Raw genomic sequence first — 20,170 nt, forward strand, 5'->3', positions numbered from 1 at the left:
TGGGGTGTAAGCACCTTAATATATTTGCTATCTTCCATCATAATCCCTATTGGCAAAAAAAACAAAAACAAAACATTCATAGAATCCTATGTAACGATTGGAATGACGCCACCTGCTGGAGACTTACTGTAGAAGAGTTCCGCCCATGAAGCGGAGGTCTTTGAGGGCAAGACCAGGAGTCTTTTCTTTGGCATCAGGAAGTGACGCGGGCTAGTGGGAGGAGGAAGGAAGAGACTGGCGCTCACTCTCACTCTTTCCTCTGGACTCTGGTGGAGAGCGGAGCTAGAAATGTGCTCTCCCTTTAATAGATAGGAATCTAGGCCTTTCTCTCTCTCTTTACCAAATTCTTATTCTCCTTAATAAATGCTTAAAAGTCTAACTCTTGCTAAAGCTTATAATTTATTGGCGACCACTCATTAGATATTTTAGACAGTTTAGCTAGAATTTTAGCCCTTAACACCTAACTTGTCCTATTTTAAGGCTTTCTCTTTCCATTTTCTTAAATGACAAGTTCTAAAAGACATTAGCTTCTTAGTAATGTAGGCCTTCAGTGATTGGGGGGGAGGGGGTCTGTACCCAAGTAGTGGCAGTGTTGGAGGAGAGAAAGGGGAATAATGTACATGAGAGATCTGACAGGACGGGGCTATAGGCTGGAGATGAAGAGTGGTGGAAGTGGGGGGAGTCAAGGGCAACAGCTAGCCTGTGAACCTTAGGGGCTGGGAAGATAGTAGTGCTGAAGTTTGCAGGGAAGATGGTGTTTAGGGAGAAAGATAATGAGTTCAGTTAGGTAACTAGGATTCACTCATGACATTGCTAGGCTATACCTCCACATTTTTATGTTACCAAATCACTACTTGGGTGCAGACCCACGCCACTGAAGGCCTTTGGAAGAAGTTGCTAGAGTCTGGAGTTTTATTGGATATAGGCAAGAAGGACCTAGGTTCGTTTCATTTCTGTAAAGTATATACACAAAAGATTAGAAATCTACCGGGGCAGCTAGGTGGTGCAGTAGATAAAGCACTGGCCCTGGATTCAGGAGGACCCGAGTTCAAATCTGGCCTCACACACTTTACACTTACTAGCTGTGTGACCCTGGGCAAGTCACTTAATCCTCATTGCCCTGCAAAAAAAACAAACAAAAAGGAATCTACCCCCCAAAGTATGACAGCATGAAAAGGAAGAAACTAGTCATTTTGCCTGTTTCATGTTAATTTAATTATAAAGTAGGACTAGCAGTTATTTTATAAATACTCACTTGGGAAAAAAGGGCACTCTATTCAGGATTCCTTCATAATAGACAGAACTGGCTTTTGCTGCTACTATTTCTCATGGCCAAAGCCAAATCACTTTGGTACTAGGTCTCATGGAACCCACTTCCCAAGACCCTAAGTCTATGTTTGTTTTTCCTTCACTGAAGAAGTCAGTATTTTTTTTTAGCTTCCATATCATTATATCAGCCATCTTGTTATATAATAACAACAAGCATTTATTAAGCACCTCCTGTGTGCCAGATTCTGGGATAAGGCACAAGGGAAACAGATACCAAAAATTAAACAGTTCCTACCCACAAGGAGTTTACATTCTAATTAAAGCATTGTCATCTTCAGAAAATAACTTTGCAGCTGTTTTTGGGAAGTAATTTTAAGACCATAAGATTCTTTTTGAATATTTCTATTAAATATATAATTTCTTATAGTTAACTTCTAGTTACTACCATTTAGGTTCCCCAAGGTGAGACTGCTCTAAATCTGAAATAGTCAACTATGGCCTTGGCCCTGCGTTTTTTGCCATGTCAAGAAAAATCAGATTAAGAATATAAAGGCTTTTCCTCAGATAGCAAATAAATGGAAGGTGTTTTTCCTCTATCCTGCCCATAACATATAGTAATTTATGGAAACATTTCATATTCATATTATAGTAAAATTTCTAATCAGAATGAATCGAAAATTTTAAAGTACATCTGATAAACTTTGGAATGGAATTTTTTTGTTGGTGCCTGCTGAGTGAAAACAAAATGGATCAATATGTTTTATAATAAATTTCTTTGTCAAAATAGTTCTATGGGGGGAATGGCTAGGTGGCATAGTGGATAAAGCACTGGCCCTGGATTCAGGAGGACCTGAGTTCAAATCCGGGCCTCAGACACTTGACACTTACTAGCTGTGTGATCCTGGTTAAATCACTTAACTCTCATTGCCCCACAAAAAACCAAAGAATAAAATACCTCTGAAGAGTCTTAATATGGAAAAAAAATCTGCCCTTCCAATTAAAGGACAGGTGTTAGTTGCAACAGATTTCATAAGACTGTTAGTTACTATGATAAAATGAGATAACATATGTAAGAGGAAGTTCCACTGTGAAATGGATAGGACTGACCTTAGTGTCAGAAACATCAGGCCTGAGTTCTAGTTCTAAGACATAGAATGATTCAAGCTCTTTGAAGCTCAGGTTTCTTATCAGTAAAATGGGGATACTATTTGTATTACTTTTACATCAGTTAAGGACTAAGGTTTTTCTCTTTTTTTACTTCCTCATTCAGAAATCAGTAGCTTATTCAGGCAGTCTTTGAAGTACAGGGATTATGATGAGAAGGAAAACTCTAGTCTATTCAAAAGGTAAAGAAATTGTAGTTTAGGTAATTAGTGGATTTTGGCCCATTGTATTTTACTCAGGTCTGGGGAAAAGTGGATTCTCCCTTTTTTCTAGATTACATTAAATGGAATTCTATGGGTATAGATAAGTCTCTTTGACTAAGACTGAGTGATCAGAGTCACTCCAAGCCCTCATTAGAATAAGTCCATCTCTCATTATAATATTCATTATTCTCATTAAGCGTTAACCAATCAGAGTGGATTGCCATTCTCAGGAACACCCACTCTTCTGAGGGCATGCAAGTGTTAAGTGGGTTCCATGAGGGGACAATGTCATTCAAGAGTGTCACTGACCCCTTTTATTAATTATTGCTAGCATGACTAATAAAATGATTAATTAGCCCAGAAATTATGTCTCTTGAACTTTTTCCATTCCACAAGTTATTAATCAGGTCCAATGCAAAATCAAATGCATTAACATTTATGAAGAGGTACATTCCAATTTCCATGATTCAAATAAGCTACATATGGACCTTTGGCCACACTTTTTACTTTAATATTTCAAGTATCCCTGAGGGAATGAGTTGTCTCATGTAGCTCAGTTTAACATTATAAGCACAATTTTAAAAAGTTTTTAATAGATGTCTTTTGAAAATGGATTACAAGCTTCCCGGGTACTTTAAACAGAGCACACTGAATATAACTTAACCAAAAGCTTGCTAATTCTGGGCCATGAGAACCGTTAATACAGCTATAGCAGAGGACAGCTAAAATGTTCCATGCTCTGCTATCCAAGTTTAAGTACAACAGGTTCAGTTTCCTCTTTCCTGACAATTAACAAGTACATCTAGGTATTTTCTCCCTTCCTCTTTCCTTTTGTCACTTTTAATCCTTTGTCCTCCTTACATAGCATAAATATCTTAATACTTCTTTTTCACCCATTAGACTGTAAAGTCTTCTGGAAGGCAAGGGCTGTTATAAAACGGCATTCCAGTGCCTAGAATAGCACTCTGCACACGGTAGACACTAAACACAAATTGGATGGATCATGTAAATGTATGCTAGATCCTTTTCATCTAATCTAGAATTAGAATTGTGTGTCTAGTAAGAGTAGGTTACATCCTCAGTGAAGTCTAAGAAACTTTCCTATAAGTGAAGTCACTGAACATAGGTTCTGTCACAGCTAATTTGTCTTCTTAGAGTCCGGTAACTAGCTTCCAATTGGTCTTTAGATGAAAGCATTTCAGACAAGTCAAGTATTGTTGTTAGTCTAGAAAGTTTAAATGTGAACTTTCAGAAATTATCAAAATATAGCTTTGTTTTCATTTTACTTCATTGAAAAGAAAAGAATCTCCCCTCTCCCCATAATTAAAAGACAGGAGGCAGTAATCAGATACTGACTGATTCAAAATATTTTAATCTAAAAATAATTTGTAAACTTGCTGAAAATAATCTATGCAACAAGAAGAAATGGGAAATTATGAAGCTTCACAAAAAAGGTATTTGATTGCAGTGCTCTACATACTGCTAGATCACTCCTATTATGTTCATAATAATAGTTATCTATGTTCATGGGGAAAAGAAAATAAATGTTAGGCTTTTCAATTTGATTAAACCTGAACATGAGTTGTTTAAAAGAAAAGCTCTCCTCTCTAAATTGGCAGGGTGGGAAGCCACCCCCCCCCATTAGGCCTCCTCCTTTCACCAGCTTTGGTGGAATACATGTTAAGATATGCTGTTTATGTTCAGCATTGCAAAGCTGCAAAAAAGGCTGCCAGTCCTCAGTGGCAATAGCCTGCAAGTCCACAAGAGAATATTTTCCATTAGTTGTTTTTGTTTTTGAATTTCCTTTTTGTGCAGGTATCACTGTGAGTCTATATATCTGGCTTTTCTACTCTCTATTCTTCACTTATCCCATTCTTAATATTTCTCCTAAGTAGTCATCACAGAAAAAGAAAGTAAATAAATTATTTGTTTTGTTCCTAAAATAGTTTTATATTATCTCTTTTTAGTTTAAAAATGTCTGGCTATAATATCAATAAATGAAATTACTTTTGCTTATGTTGCTCTTGAATGATTTTTCTTTTGGGGATATGCATGGTAGACTGGGACTTAGATTAACAACTAAAATAGAATTCATGAGAAATATGAGAACGTGCTGCTGTTTAACAGAGGAAAGGAAAGTCAGGAAAGATGGCTGACTTGCCAACTTCAGTTAATAACCTAAGCAAAATAAGGAAATCTCTACTCCTTTTTTTTTTTTTTTTCAGAAATCAAAGCTTTGAACTTTTAAAAAAATAAATTGAAAAGGCCATTTCTGTAGATGGAAGATAAACTGTCTTTTAAAAAGTTGAAACATCAAAACATTATACCTCAATGAATAAAATTATAATAAAAGTTTTAAAAAATTTAACAGTAACACTATTTTGACCAACCAGCTAGTTGCAAGGGAAATAAAGGAAATAAATACAGATAGATGTAGGAATGGGGAAAAAATCTTCTTCTACAATTTACTCTAATCACTTACTCTAAATTGTCAGAAAAGCAGGACAAAAAAGTTCACTGATAAATACACACACCATCTATACAAAGTATATTCCTTCACTATTAATTATTTAGTTACAAAACAATACTACTAAGGAAAAAGATGAAAATTTCCAATATGGGGGAACCCACTACATTTCTAGGAGCACATCTACTAGTTTTTGGCTCCTTTAATTCAGTATTTATTTTGATCAACAGTTTCACCATAATGAAAAAAGTACTCCATAAGGAAAAAAAAATTCCTAAAGAACTGAAGATTTAGAATAAAGAATTTAGGATAAAGATTCCCAAAGAATCGAATTCTTCTATACTTCCCTCAAATTAGTCAATAAAGTTCATTTAAGTATATTTAGACTATTTGAAATTAAAATAATCCATCCAGCAAAGAGAAGGCGTGGTCAATGAGCAAAGATAGACACAGAAATTTAAATAAACATCTGCATAATGAAAACTATACAACAATCTAAATTGTACATGTTCTCACTATCTGTTGACACAGAACTAAACTAATTAATAACTGTCCTTGTTTATATTTGTTGACATCAAAATGTTCCATTAACAAGTATTCTTCTGTTTATGTTGATGTACCCTTTTAAGATCTTGCTTGCCACAAACAGAGACACCCATACTATTTGGTCCTCTGTCCAGTAGTTGTCTAGCTCTGTGGTTCCTTTGGAGGAAAGCGAGAAGCAGAGCACAGAGACTGTACCTATTAAGAGCTGGATCTCTTAGGGGCTCTGGGAAGGATGCAGATCAGAGGAACATTTCCCTTTCCAAGTAATCCAGAAATATGAACTAATGTACTAAATACCATTAATTTGGAGAAATGACCCATTTCTCCATTTCTCCAAATCCCATTTGGGAAAACGCACACCTACCTCAATGCCACTCTGCCTGGCGAGTTTGACTGCTGTGTTGTAGTAACCACAGCGCAAAAGATGCTCCACCATCATGCGATCCATGCGCTTTTTTTTCCACATGTTGGCAGCTGCTGGCTGATCACTGCTGTGCTCTTTAAGGTGTTCAATTCTGCGTTTGCACAGCTTTGCACTCTCATCTTCCGCTTGGATCGATTCGACTGCCTAGAGTGTTAGAAGAAAACACAAGAGCTAGCCCAAACATCAGAAACACAGTTGATACAGGACACTTACTGCCTGTCATCACAACTGTTCAAAGTCAATTAAAAATCAATGTAGCACCTATTATTCTTCTACACTGTAAAACCCAGACAAAATGTCAATATAATGAAGTCTTTTAAAAAGATGCCAAGGAAAATTTCTTAAGGAAAACTTATTTAAATTCATAGGTGCAACTAGCAAAAATTCAACATTTAACTGATACAAAATCTGACTAAAATGCAGAAGGATAGACACACTAATACCCAGTTGATGGAGCTGTGATTTTTTCCATTCTGGAATGTAGTTTGAAATCACGGTAAAAAAAAAAAAGTTGATGCTGTTCGACTTGGGGATTTCACTCAGGCATGTACTCCAATCACAGGTTCAACATACACCCAAATATTTGGGGCAGCATTTTTTGCAGTAGCTGAGAATCGGAAACAAAGTAGATGCCCATCATTTGGCATATTAATGTAATGGACTATCACTGTGCCCTAAATAGTCATGTAATATAGGGTTAAAATATAAGTATGAAGACTTCAGAGAAGCAAGGGAAGATGTATATGAACTATTCCAGGATAAAGTAATTAAAACAAACAAACAAAAAAAAGTAGACCCAGTGACTATACCATAAATGGAACAAACAAAATTGAAAATAATGATGACCAAGAAGGGCTCAGGAAAAATGATATAATATACTTCCATGCCTTCTTGACAGAGGTCCAGGACTATGGATATGGAATACTGAATGAAGTTTCTTTAAAAAAAAAAAATTCTCCCAGATTTACAAACTGGGTAAACACAACAATAAGCCTATGAGGTAGTAGTAGGAATATAATTATTCCCATTTTATAGATGAGAACACTGAGGTAAAGTGTTCATAACAACTGCTTCAACTAGAGCCAGACAGCACATAAAATGGTAAGATTTAGAATTGGAAGTATCTATATAAGGGCAGCAAGGTGGCATAGTGGATAAAAGCACTGGCCCCGGATTCAGGAGGACCTGAGTTCAAATCCGACCTCAGACACTTGACACTTACTAGCTGTGTGACCCTGGGAAGTCACTTAACCCACATTGGCCCTAGCCAAAAAGTCATGGAAGTACCTTAGACATAATCAAATCTAATACTTTTATTTGGGGACAACTTATAACTCCAAATATAGGGTTCTGCCTGCCCCCGCAAAAAACCCAAAAAACAAAAACAAAAAAAATGAACAAAACCAGAATTTGCTTACATGGCACATTATTATAGGAGAAAAGAAAGAATGAGGAATTGTTCAGGAAATACACTGTCATAACAACGGTGTCATTACATTTCCCACTCCACTCTGGAACTTAGGGAAAACTTTCTAGAACAGGGGCCTTAACTGGAGAGCTACTGATCTGGATTGTTCACTTTCTTTAAAATTTCTCAACTTAATTTTACATTAGATCGAACTTAGAAAAAACTGATATTCAACAGCAGAGAGAGATACTGCACTTACCAAATCAACATTATTTTGTGAAAACCATACAGTTCTAGTTAAGCTATGTTGAATAATTTATTTTACAAATACTAGACCTGGGGTTTACCAATTAAACTGTAAATTCAGCAATTCCCACAAGGTCACTTTACCACAACTCCTTACATAGCACACAATTCCTTTTCAACAATAGCAGGGTAAAGTTAGAATTTAATACAATGCAAACAGATATTATATAGGATATTTCATATCAAAGTTGAGATAACCATGGACAGAGAGAGACCACCCAGAATCAGATACTTCTAAGTCCTCCCAGGTAAGTAAAGCATTTTGTACTAATGTCAGGCCATCAGAAGTAGCCTTCAGGTGGTCCAGAGGAAACAATTCCTAAGACTTCAAAAGCTGGTATTCAAGGAATTATTGATGTCTGGAATAATAGTGGTGGAGAAGGCAGGGTTAAATCAGATCTTAGCAGATAGTTAAGGCTGGCCTTTTCTTAGAAAAATGGAGATAGGGCCCAGTCTGTCAATGAAAATGTCACAGAGCATAAATAAAGCTGACCTAATTTTCAGTGCTATCCATCTTAACATTATCAGTTCAAAATGAGTTAGATACAATTTCTGTAAATGAACAACAGCAGTTCTGTGCACAGTACTAACAAAAAGCCACAAGACTTAGCTCATCATATGAAATGAGTCAGAAGAGCCACCAAAGCATTAAAAGCTCAGGTTAAAAACAGTGTTTTGGGGGGCAGCTTAGGTAGCATAGTGAATAAAGCACCGGCCCTGGATTCAGGAGGACCTGAGTTCAGATCCGGCCTCAGACACTTGACACTTACTAGCTGTATGACCTTGCACAAGTCACTTAACCCCCTTTGCCCCGCAAAATAAAATAAAATAAAAACAGTGTTTTTACAGGAGAAACAAAAGAGAAAAAGAAGATGTTTCCCTCAGATTTTTCTCTACACAAAAGGTCAGTGACTGGCTCAAAGGCATGATGTTTCTGAGAAGTTTTCTTTCTTTTTTTTTTTAAAGTATTTTATTATTTTCCAGTTACATATAAGGATAGTTTTCAACATTTCTTTTCACAGGATTTTTAGTTCCAATTTTTTTTTTCCCCACACTCCCTTCCCTCCCTCCTCCCCAAGACCAAAAGCAGTCTGATACAAGTTGTATATGTACAATCACATTAAACATATTTCTACATTAGTTATCTTGTGAAAGAAGAATCAGAGCACAAGGGAAAAAACTCAAAAAAGGAGGAAAAAAAAACAGTCCAAAAGTAGAAACAGTATGGTTCAATCTGCATTCATAATTAACAATTCTTTTTTTCTGGATGTCGAGAACATTTTTCTATCATGAGTTCTTTGAAACTGTTCTGGATCGTTTCACTACTGACAAGAGCCAAGTCGATGAAGTTGTTCATCACACAATGTTGCTGTTACTATGTACAAAGTTCTCCTGCTTCTGCTCCTCTCAGTCAGCATCAGTTCATGTAAGTCCTTCCAGGTTTCTCTGAACTACTCCTGCTCATCGTTCCTTACAGCACAATAGTATTCCATTACATTCATATACCACAACTTGTTTAGCCATTCCCCAGCTGATGGGCATTTCCTCAATTTCTAATTCCTTGCCACCACAAAGAGAGCAGCTATAAATATTTCTGTACATGTGGGTCTTTTTCCCTTTTCTATAGTCTCTTTGGGATACAGACCTACCAGTGGTAGCACTGGGTCAAAGGGCATGAACAGTCCCATAGCCCTTTGGGCATAGCTCCAAATTGCTCTCCAGAATGGTTGGATCACTTCAGAGCTCCACCAACAATATGTTAGTGTTCCAGTTTTTCCAAAGCTTCTCCAACATTTATTATTTTCCTTTTTTTGTCATATTAGCCAATCTAATAGGGGTGAGGTGGTACCTTAGAGTTGTTTTAATTTGCATTTCTCTGATCAATAGTGATTTAGAGCATTTTTTTCATATGGTAATAGATAGCTTTTGACTTCTTCATCAGAAAATTGCCAGTTCACATCCTTTCACTGTTTCTCAATTGGGGAATAATTTGGATTCTTATAAATTTGATTGAGTTCCCTATATATTTTAGAAATGAGGCCCTTATCAGAAATGCTGGCTGTAAAAATTGTTTCCCAGTTTTTTGCCTCCCTTCTAATTTTGGCTGCATTGCTTCTGTTTGTACAAAAACTTTGCAATTTAATGTAATCAAAGTCTTCCATCTTGCATTTCATAATATTCTCTATCTCTTGTTTGGACATAAATTGTTTTCTTCTCCATAGATCTGAGAGGTAAACTATTCCTTCTCCTAATTTATCTATGGTATCACCCTTTATGTCTAAATTTTGAACCCATTTTGACCTTATTTTTGTACAAGGTGGAAGGTGTTGGTCTATGTCTTGTTTCTGCCACACTGTCTTCCAGTTTTCCCAGCAGTTTTTGTCAAATACTGAGTTCCTATCCCAGAAGCTGGAGTCTTTGAGTTTATCAAACAGTAGATTACTATAGTCATTTACTACAGTGTCTCCTGTGCCTAACCTATTCCATTGATCTACCATTCTATTTCTTAGCACCAAATAGTTTTGATGACTACCGCTTTATAGTATAGCTTCAAATTTGGTACGGCTAGCCCACCTTCCTGAGCATTTTTTTCATTAGTTCCCTTGATACTCTTGACATTTTGTTTTCCCAGATGAATTTTGCCATTATTTTTTCTAACTCTATAAAATAATTTTTTGGTAGTCTGATTGGTATAGCACTGAATAGGTAAATTAATTTAGGTAGAATTGTCATTTTTAATATATTAGCTCAGCCTGTCCATGAGCAATTGATATTTTTCCAATTACATAGATCTGATTTTATTTGTGTGAAAAGTGTTTTGTAATTGTGTTCATAGAGTTCTTGGGTATATCTTGGCAGGTAGACTCCCGAGTATTTTATATTGTCTACCATTACTTTAAATGGAATTTCTCTTTCTATCACTTGCTGCTAAGCTTTGTTGGTCATGTATCAAAATTCTGATGATTTATGTGGGTTTATTTTATATCCTCCAACTTTGCTAAAGTTGTGAATTGTTTCAAGCAATTTTTTATTTGATTCTTTAGGATTCTCGAAGTAGACCATCATATCATCTGCAAAGAGTGAAAGGTTTGTTTCCTCCTTACCTATTCTAATTCCTTTAATTCCTTTCTTCTCTTATTGCTATAGCTAACATTTCTAGTACAATATTAAATAACAGAAGTGGTAATGGGTATCCCTATTTCACTCCTGATCTTACTGGGGATGACTCTAACTTATCTCTGTTACATACAATGTTTACTGATGGTTTTAGGTAGATACTGCTTATTATTTTAAGGAAAGCTCCACCTATTCCTATGCTCTCTGGTGTTTTTAATAGGAATGAGTGTTGTATTGTCAAATGCTTTCTCTGCATCTATTGAGATAATCATATGATTTTGGTTAGTTTTGTTATTGATTTGGTTGATTATATTAATAGTTTTTTCTAATGTTGAACCAGCCTTGCATTCCTGGTATAAACCCCACCTGGTCATAGTGTATCATCCTGGTGATCACTTGTTGTAATCTCCTTGCTAATATTTTATTTAAGATTTTTACATCAATATTCATTAGGGAAATTGGTCTGTAATTTTTTTCTTTGTTTTGGCTCTGCCTGGTTTAGGTATCAACACCATATTTGTATCAGAAAATGAATTTAGTAGAACTCTTCCATATATCTTTCCAAATAGTTTGTATAGTATTGGAATTAATTGTTCTTTTAAATGTTTGGTAGAATTCACCTGTAAACCTATCTGGTCCTGAAGATTTTTTCTTAGGGAGTTTATTGATGACTTGTTCAATTTCTTTTTCTAAAATTGGTCTATTTAAGGATTTTATTTCTTCTTCAGTTAACCTGGGCAATTTGTATTTTTTAAAATATTCATCCATTTCATTTAGATTGTCAAATTTATTGGAATACAGTTGGGCAAAACAGCTCCTAATTATTGCTTTAATTTCCACTTCATTGTTGATGAAATCCCCCCTTTCATTTTTGATACTGGTAATTTGGTTTTCTTTTTTTTAAATCAAATTAACCAAAGGCTTATCTATTTTATGGTTTTTTTTTCATAAAACCAGCTCTTAGTTTTATTGATTAGTTCTATAGTTTTCTTGCTTTCAATTTTATTAATTTCTCCTTTGATTTTCAGGATTTCTAATTTAGTTTTTAATTGGGGATTTTAAATTTGTTCTTAGAGATACAAAATTTCCCATAGGTTTTGGTATGTTGTGTCATTATTGTCATTCTTTTGGATGAAGTTATTGATTGCTCCTATGATTTGTTGTTTGACCCACTCATTCTTTTGGATGAGACTGTTTACTTTCCAATTAATTTTCAGTCTACCTTTCCATGGCCCTTTATTACATGTAATTTTTATTGCATCATGATCTGAGAAAGATGCATTTACTATTTCTGCCTTTCTACATTTCATTATGAGGTTTTTGTGCCCTAATACATGGTCAATTTTTGAGTATGTGCTATGTGCCACTGATAAAAAGGCATAGTCCTGTTTATCCCCATTCAATTTTCTCCAGATATCTATCATATCTAACTTTTCTAATATTCTATTCACCTCTTTAACTGCTTTCTTATTTTTTTTGTGGTTAGATTAATCTAATTCTGAGAGGGGAAGGTTCAGATCCCCCACTAGTATAGTTTTGCTGTCTATTTCCTCTTGTAACTCATTTTACTTCTCCCCTAAGAACTTGGATGCTATAGCACTTGGTGCATACCTGTTTAGTATTGAAAGTACTTCATTCTCTATCATACCTTTTAGCAAGATGTAACTTCCTCATCTCTTTTAATTAGATCTATTTTTGCTTTGTCTGAGATAAGAACGGCTACTACTGCTTTTTTGACGTCAGCTGAAGCAAAATATATTTTGCTCCAACCTTTTACCTTTACTCTGTGTGTATCTCTCTGCTTCAAATGTTTCTTGTAAAGGACATATTGTAGAATTCTGATTTTTAATCCACTCTGCTATTTGCTTCAGTTTTATGGGAGAGTTCAACCCATTCATATTCACAGTTAAGATTATTAACTGTTTATTTCCCTCCATCCTCTTTTCCCCCTTTGTAATCTTTTTTCCCTTCTTTCACCTTATTCCACTTGACCAGTGTTTTGCTTCTGACCACTGGCTCCCTCAATCTGCCCTCCCTTTTATCAGTTGCCCTTCTTTTTCCTCCTGCTTCTACCCTCCCTTCTATCAATACCACCCTTTTCCCCTTGCCCTTTTGTCTCCTTAAAGAGTAAGCTAAGTTCCTTTATATAAATGAGAGTGTATTTTATTCCCTCCCTGAACCAAGTCTGATGAGAGTAAGGTTGCAACAATGCTCACTCCCTCCCTTTTTTCCCTCTACTGTAATGGGTTCTTTGATTGTGCCTCTTCATATGATGTGATTAACCCCATTCCACCTCTCCCTTCCTCTCCTCCCCCTAGTCTTCTTTTACTCTGCCTCTTAAGTTTCTTTATATCATCACATCAAAGTCAATTTAATAACAATACCTTAACAGAGATACAGACCCCAAGAGTTAAAAGTATTATCCTCCCTTACAGGGATGCAAGAAGTTTAACATCATTGAACAACCTTTCCCCTACCCCTTGTTTACCTCTTTATATTTCTCTAGTCTTGTATTTGGAGATCAAATTTTCTGTTCAGCTCTGGTCTTTTTCTCAGGAATTCTTGGAAGCCCCCTATTTCATTGAACGTCCGGTTTTTCCTCTGAAAGAGAATGGTCACTTTTGCTGGGTAATTGATTATGGGCTGTAATCCAAGCTCCTTTGCCTTCCTGAATAACATATTCTAAGCCCTTCGATCCTTTAATGTTGAAACTGCCAGGTCCTGTGCAATCCTGACTGTGGCTCCATGATATTTAATTGTTTTCTTTCTTGCTGCTTGTAGTATTTTCTCCTTCACCTGTTAATTCTGGAGTTTGGCTACTATATTTCTTGAAGTTTTCCTTTTGGGGTCTCTTTCAGGAGATGATTGGTGGTTCTTTCAATGATGATTTTATCCTTTTCAGGGCAGTTCTCTTTGATAATTTCCTGGAATATGGTGTCTAGACTCTTTTCTTGATCATGGCTTTCAGTTAGTCCAATAATTCTCAGATTATCTCTCCTTGATCTATTTTCCAGGTCAGTTGTTTTTCCAATGAGGTATTTCACATTTTCTTCGATTTTTTTCAGTCTTTTGATTCTGCTTGACAGATTCTTGGTGTCTCATGCAGTTATCAGCTTCCATCTGCCCAACTGTAATTTTTAAGGCTTTATTTTCCTCAGTAAGTTTTTGCACCTCTTTTTCCATTTGGCCAATTTTTTCTCCCATTTGGCTATTTTTTCCTCTCATTTGGCCAATTGTATTTTTTTGGGGGGGGGAGGTGAGGAAATTAGGGTTAAGTGACTTATCCAGAGTCACACAGCTAATAAGTGTTAAGTATCTGAGGCCGGATTTGAACTAAGGTCCTCCTGACTCCAAGGCCGGTGCTCTATCCACTTCACCACCTAGCTGTCCCGGCCAATTGTATTTTTTAAGGAATTGTTTTCCTCAGTTTCTGTTTTTCTTTTTGCAGTGTAACTCTCATTTTTTTTCCCACCTCTCTCATTTTTTTTTTTTTTAGTGAGGCAATTGGGGTTAAGTGACTTGCCCAGGGTCACACAGCTAGTAAGTGTTAAGTGTCTGAGGCTGGATTTGAACTCAGGTACTCCTGACTCCAGGGCCGGTGCTCTATCCACTGCTCCACCTAGCTGCCCCTCTCATTTGGTTTTTAAAAGTCTTTTTGAGCTCTTCAAAGAAGTCTTTTTGGTCTTGAGACCAGATCATCTTCCCACTTGAGTCTTCACTTGTAGGCATTTTGACAAACTCATCTGAGTTTGAGTTTTGGTCTTCCCTTTCACCAAAGAAGCTGTCAATGGTAAGGGTCCTTTTTTGTTTCTTGCTCATGTCATAGCCTATTTTTAAACTTCTAAAGTTGAAGTCTCTTCCTGGGGCACAGGGTTCACCACTGCAAGCTTCTTACTGCTCTCAGCTGTGTCAAGTTGCAACAGTGTTGAGCTGCCTACTGAGCCAAGCTATGCTGAGCTGAGTAGTGCTGATGAGCCCTCCTTCCCCTTTCATCCAGGTGAGACAGACCTTTTCTGAAGTCTTCTTAATTATCTCAAGTAGGAGGACTGTGTTTCTCTTTTTGTAGGCTCTGTAGTTCCAGAATGTGTTTTAATGTTGTTTTTGAGGTAAACAGGGGAAAGCTCAGGCAACTTCCTGGCTTCTCTCCGCCATCTTGGCTCCGCCCTCCTGAGTAGTTTTCTTATTGATAAAGTGGGAACACAATTACTTGTATTCCCTAACTGGGTACTTGTGAAAGAAATGCTATGGCAGTGAGAGTTGTTGTTCCCAATGCCCAGAATCAGAAGGAATGGGCTCTCCGTTCCAATGTCAAATGATACTCAATTTCCTTCGTTCCTTTGACTAGGAGTCAAACAGAGCACAGGAACAGAGGACTCCTGCCCCTGGACCCTGAGGAAGGGTCCAGGCTCTTTGTTAACTACTTTGTCTGAAATCTGCAGAAGAAGCTTTGAATCAAACATCTCTGGTGCTTAACTTCCAGATAATCTTTATGTTTTGGTAGGTACGATGGAGAAATTTAATGGAAAGATTTTACCTCTTTATTAGGTTTACTTTGCTGTTTCATGATGCAATGGAAAGTATGATGTATTTAGAGTTAGGAAAACCCAATTCAAATGCCAGAACTGTCATTCGCTGCCAACTCTATGTGGACAGTGACCCTGGAAAGATCACTTTATCTCCACAGACCTCAATGTTCTCGTGTTCTAACAAATGACATGTTCTTTTCGGCTCTCATTCTATCAACTTCAACCCTGAAGACTATATAGAAGCATTACACTTTGTTGAAGTAAACAGATAAGGATCTGCATGGTTAGTAAAATTCTATTTTTTAAAAATCAAGAGCAAGCAATATAGCCCAGCAAAATAGCTGTGAACACTGGAAAGAATTCCAGGTGGTAGGACCCTACTTTTAAGTTTGAAGAATCCTGTCTGACTAGTTTCATTTCATAAATGGTTAACACCCAATAACTAGAAAAACTACATCAGGTAAAATGTCATAGAGCATTCTATAAAACTTGTTGGTTAACCTGCTACTCTACTATTCATTAAAACATACTCATTTCATATGATGGTATGGACTTAGCACACTTTATAAAATAAAACTAAGGGGAGGAAGGGAAGGACAGATAAAAAATGGAACGCAAAACTATAAATAAAAATGTTTATTACATTAAAAAAATAAAACTAAGATTTGTATTGCAAACAATTTTGTTTTTGTTTTGTTGTTTGGTCATTTCAGTGATGTCAAACTCTTTGTGACTCTACTTGGGGTTTTCTTGGCAAAGATACTGGAGTGGTTTGCCATTTCCTTCTTCGGCTCATCTGACAAAGGAGAAACTGAGGCAAACAGGGTTAAGTGACTTGCCCAGGGTCGTATAGGTAGTAAGTGTCTGAGGCTAGATTTGAACTCAGGAAGATGAGTCTTCTGGATTTCAGGTCTGGCATTCTATTCACTGTATCACTTGCTGCCCCTTTTTTGCAAATAATGACTACTTTTTATTCTGACTAGATCTAACTTGTCTCTAGCTGCACTTTTAACTGAAATATATACATAAAGACACACAAAGAGTTAAAAAGAACAAATAGAACAGAGAAATCATATTTTGCGTGTTTATCAAAAAGAAATCGTCACCACTGCTTCTTTAAATTTGTCAATAGATAAGTTTTTAAATGATTTATCAATTTTTACATTTCTAGGCACAATTCTTGAAATAATTAAGGTGACAATTCCTTTTTTCTATTGGCAAAACCCTGATTTAAGGCAGGACTTAAAAACAAATAAAAATATTTTAAATGCCAAATAGAGAAGGCAGTCTAGTTACCATATGACAGGGAAGAGAATTTACTAAGGCTTCCATATGTTGACTATTTCATGTCTAACAAATACCTTAATTAAAAAAAAAAATCCCAAGCCCCTAAAAAACAATCAACCTTTTCTCCCACCTTCATGCTTTATCATCTACTCCACTTTGGTGGGTTCTAATGAGGAAAGGTATTTGGGAAAAATTAATTCCTTGGTAGCTTCACAAATTTCTTAACATTATTGCTGTTAAACTGTTCATCAGGGACATAGCAACCTATTTAATTTTTAATATTTCTAGTAATTTATGAAGCACTCTGCTTCTTTTTTTAGGAGAAATCTTGTGGCATGGTAGAAAGAGCACTAGATTTATAGTCATAAGACCAGGCTTCAAGTCCTGGTCTTGAGAACCTAGAACTCCTTCCTGCCATATTTGACATCCTCTAAAGCTACCACATCCTGTATAGAAAACAACAAAAAATTATCCTCTTAAAGCTACAATTTAAAACTATAAAACATGCTGAGATCCATCTGGCTCTTCTATTAATAGATACAGCCCTGAACTGTCTACTACATGTACATGTATGGATACATTAGTCATGACATTTCAGCAGGTTGATACATGCCTTTAAAAATGCATATACAATATACAACTATATTAATTATTTGAAACTGAGTTTTTTAGGGTAAGAGTCCATAATTTAGACTCAAGACTATATAATAGAAGGTGCCACTTGTCCAATCATTTCATCTTGCAAACCAATCTACAAAAAATTGCAATGTGGTTCTAGGATATGGACTCTCACCCCCAATTATGGCTTATAGAAAAGCAGAGCATAGCATATAAACAATGGTGGGGTTTTCTCTTTCAGTGTATTGCCATGTAAGTTCATCCTTTTGAGGAAAACTTAAGGATTCAGCAAATTTTATTTTTGTGGGGGGAAAAGGGAGTTGCATAAATTTAGACTTATATAGTATAACATGTGAAAATATTCCACCAAAAAAAAAAAATTGAAACAGCACTTACCTTTCTCTTGAGGACACTTAGCTTTTCAACTACCCCATCAAGAAGACTAACAACTGAATCAACAGCAGGACAACTGCTCAGTGTTTTTTCTAATTCTGCAACTACCATGGTGACGTGACTGGTCTCTCGGTCAATGTTTTTCTGTGCAGCTCGAAATCGCTTGTTCAGTGTTTCATATGGTACCTAAAAAAGTTACACACAGTAAGTGCATCATAAGCAAATGTAACTGAAGTCAATTGTATGAAACGAGACATCTAAACTAGATAAATCTCCATCAGGATCAAGTTTTGGTTTTGATTTTTGGTGGCAAAGACAATGAAGAATCTAAATGTCTGAAGGGATCTTAAAGGTCATCTTCAAAATGTGCCTTTACAGGAATCCTGGAGGTGTTCTACCTCAACCTGCTCACTTTCACCTCTTTTACTCACATAGATTAGCTCCTACACCTGGAAAGTATGTTCTTTTTCCTTTTTTTACCCATTGAGCTTGACGATATTTTCTTTCCAATTATATGTAAAGGCAATTTTTAGGATTCATTTTTTACCAGATTTTGAGTTTGGAATTTTTTTCCTTCCTTCCTCTCCCCTCTTCCTAAAATGGTAAGCAATTTTATATAGGTTACGCATGTGCAATCGTGTAAAACCTATTTCCATATTAGTCACAGTTGTGAAAGAAGAAAACAGACCAAAAGGAAATAAAACACACACACACAAAAATAAAAGTATGTGAAAATAGTATGCTTCAACCTGCATTCAGAATCCAGCAGTTTTTAATATGGATGTGGACAGCATTTTCCATCTTAAGTGCTTTGTGTTTGGGATCACTGTATTAGTGAGAAGAGCTAAGTGATTCATACTTGATCACTGCACAATGTTGCTGTTACTGTGTACATCATTCTCCTGGTTCTACTCACTTCACTCAGCATCACTCCACTTAAGTCTTTCCAGGTTTTTCTGAAGTCTTCCTCGTCGTCATCACCTCTTATAGAACAATAGTATTCCATATGCCACAACTTGTTCAGCCATTCCCCAACTGATGGGCATTCCCCTCAACGTCCAATTTTTTTGTTCCCACAAAAAGAGTTGCTATACACATTTTTATACATGTAGGCCCTTTCCTCCTGTTTATGCTCTCTTTGGGATACAGACCTAGAAGTGGTATTGCTGGGTCAAAGGATATGCACAATTTGATAGCCCTTTGGGGATAATTCCAAATTGTTCTTCAGAATGGTTGGATCAGTTCACAACTCCACCCCAAGAGTGCATTAGTGCCCCGATTTCCTGGAATGTGCTTCTTCATTTGTATCTGCTAAAAATCCTATTCTTCCTTCAGGGCCCAACTCATGTAACATCCTCCAAGATGTAGATGTAAGCTTTCTTTAATCACATTCAGATGAAAATATTCTCTTTCTCCTCCAGTTTTCCTTGATTATTGTGTTAGAATTCTGTTTCCCCTATCACACTGTACTATTATATATCTTTCTACCATATGCTACTATCTATCATGTTTGTGTACATATAGTTATATTGTGTCAACTTCAAGCCCTCTGAATGAAACACACCTCAGAACCAGATACAAAATATCTAATTTTTTTTTTCAAAGTTAAAAATGCAGTGCAGCAGATAAAACATTGGCCCTGGATTCAGGAGGACCAGAGTTCAAATCCTACCTCAGACACTTGAGACTTAGTGGCTGTGTGACCCTAGGCAAGTCACTTAACCCTCACTGCTCTGCCAAAAAAAAAAAAATGCAGTTACCTTTCTATTTCCTGGATTAATAGAATAAAAGTACAACTAATAAAAGAATCTAAAAAACATTTACTTTAGAATTATAACTTTGTAACATTTGAATATTGGTGGGTGTGGCACTGTAAGAAGTCATACAATGACTCCCATGCTCAGACCCAGATCTTTACTACAAAAGGGCAGGTTCCTCTTGCTCCAACATCAAGAAAGAGTAAATGGGACTTTCAGATAATAACGCCTTATATTTTAACCTTGTTTAAGTAGTTTAAATAACCTTAAAAGAGATAAAAAAAAAGCCAACAACTGACACAGATTACTTGACTTCTGCCACCAAGGAGCATCCCACCCTGGCCCTACTCTGCCCCCATGTCCCACTAGTGACAGTTTTATCCTACGTCCTCTGTGAAAGGGCTGCTCTAGGGCCTCATCTTAGCCCAGAAGTTATCGCCTTAGATTCTAAAAAGCAATGCCAGCAGAGTACAAGCTCTGGCAGGTTATACCAGGTGAGGTACTTGGGTTCATGGGCTGTGTCTGCTGTCCAATGACTACCTCAAAGTCTGGAGAGAGATGCATCACCTATCGAGTGGGTGACAACCAGCTGATTCACACTTCTGAGAGAGAGCTCATCACTCAAGCAGTAAAGGCCTACTATGTGCCAAGGGCTACACTAGGCACTGAAATAAAGACACCAATA

At 36.5% G+C, this 20,170-nt stretch overlaps 1 protein-coding gene across 2 annotated transcripts in view; it reads right to left on the reverse strand.

Annotated features, from left to right (window-relative positions):
* The window catches only part of MAEA (macrophage erythroblast attacher, E3 ubiquitin ligase), a 144,694-nt gene that overhangs the window by 98,167 nt on the left and 26,357 nt on the right, over window positions 1-20,170 (reverse strand). For both annotated transcript variants that reach the window (XM_043972401.1, XM_043972402.1), the window contains exons 2-3: window positions 17,732-17,914; window positions 6,014-6,217 (exon numbers count right to left, since the gene is read on the reverse strand). In XM_043972401.1, coding sequence (XP_043828336.1) covers window positions 6,014-6,217; window positions 17,732-17,914 — 387 coding nt within the window. The remainder of the gene's footprint in view (window positions 1-6,013; window positions 6,218-17,731; window positions 17,915-20,170) is intronic.

Source organism: Dromiciops gliroides, chromosome 6 (genome assembly GCF_019393635.1).
Source record: "Dromiciops gliroides isolate mDroGli1 chromosome 6, mDroGli1.pri, whole genome shotgun sequence".
In the NCBI taxonomy this organism is placed as follows: Eukaryota; Metazoa; Chordata; class Mammalia; order Microbiotheria; family Microbiotheriidae; genus Dromiciops; species Dromiciops gliroides.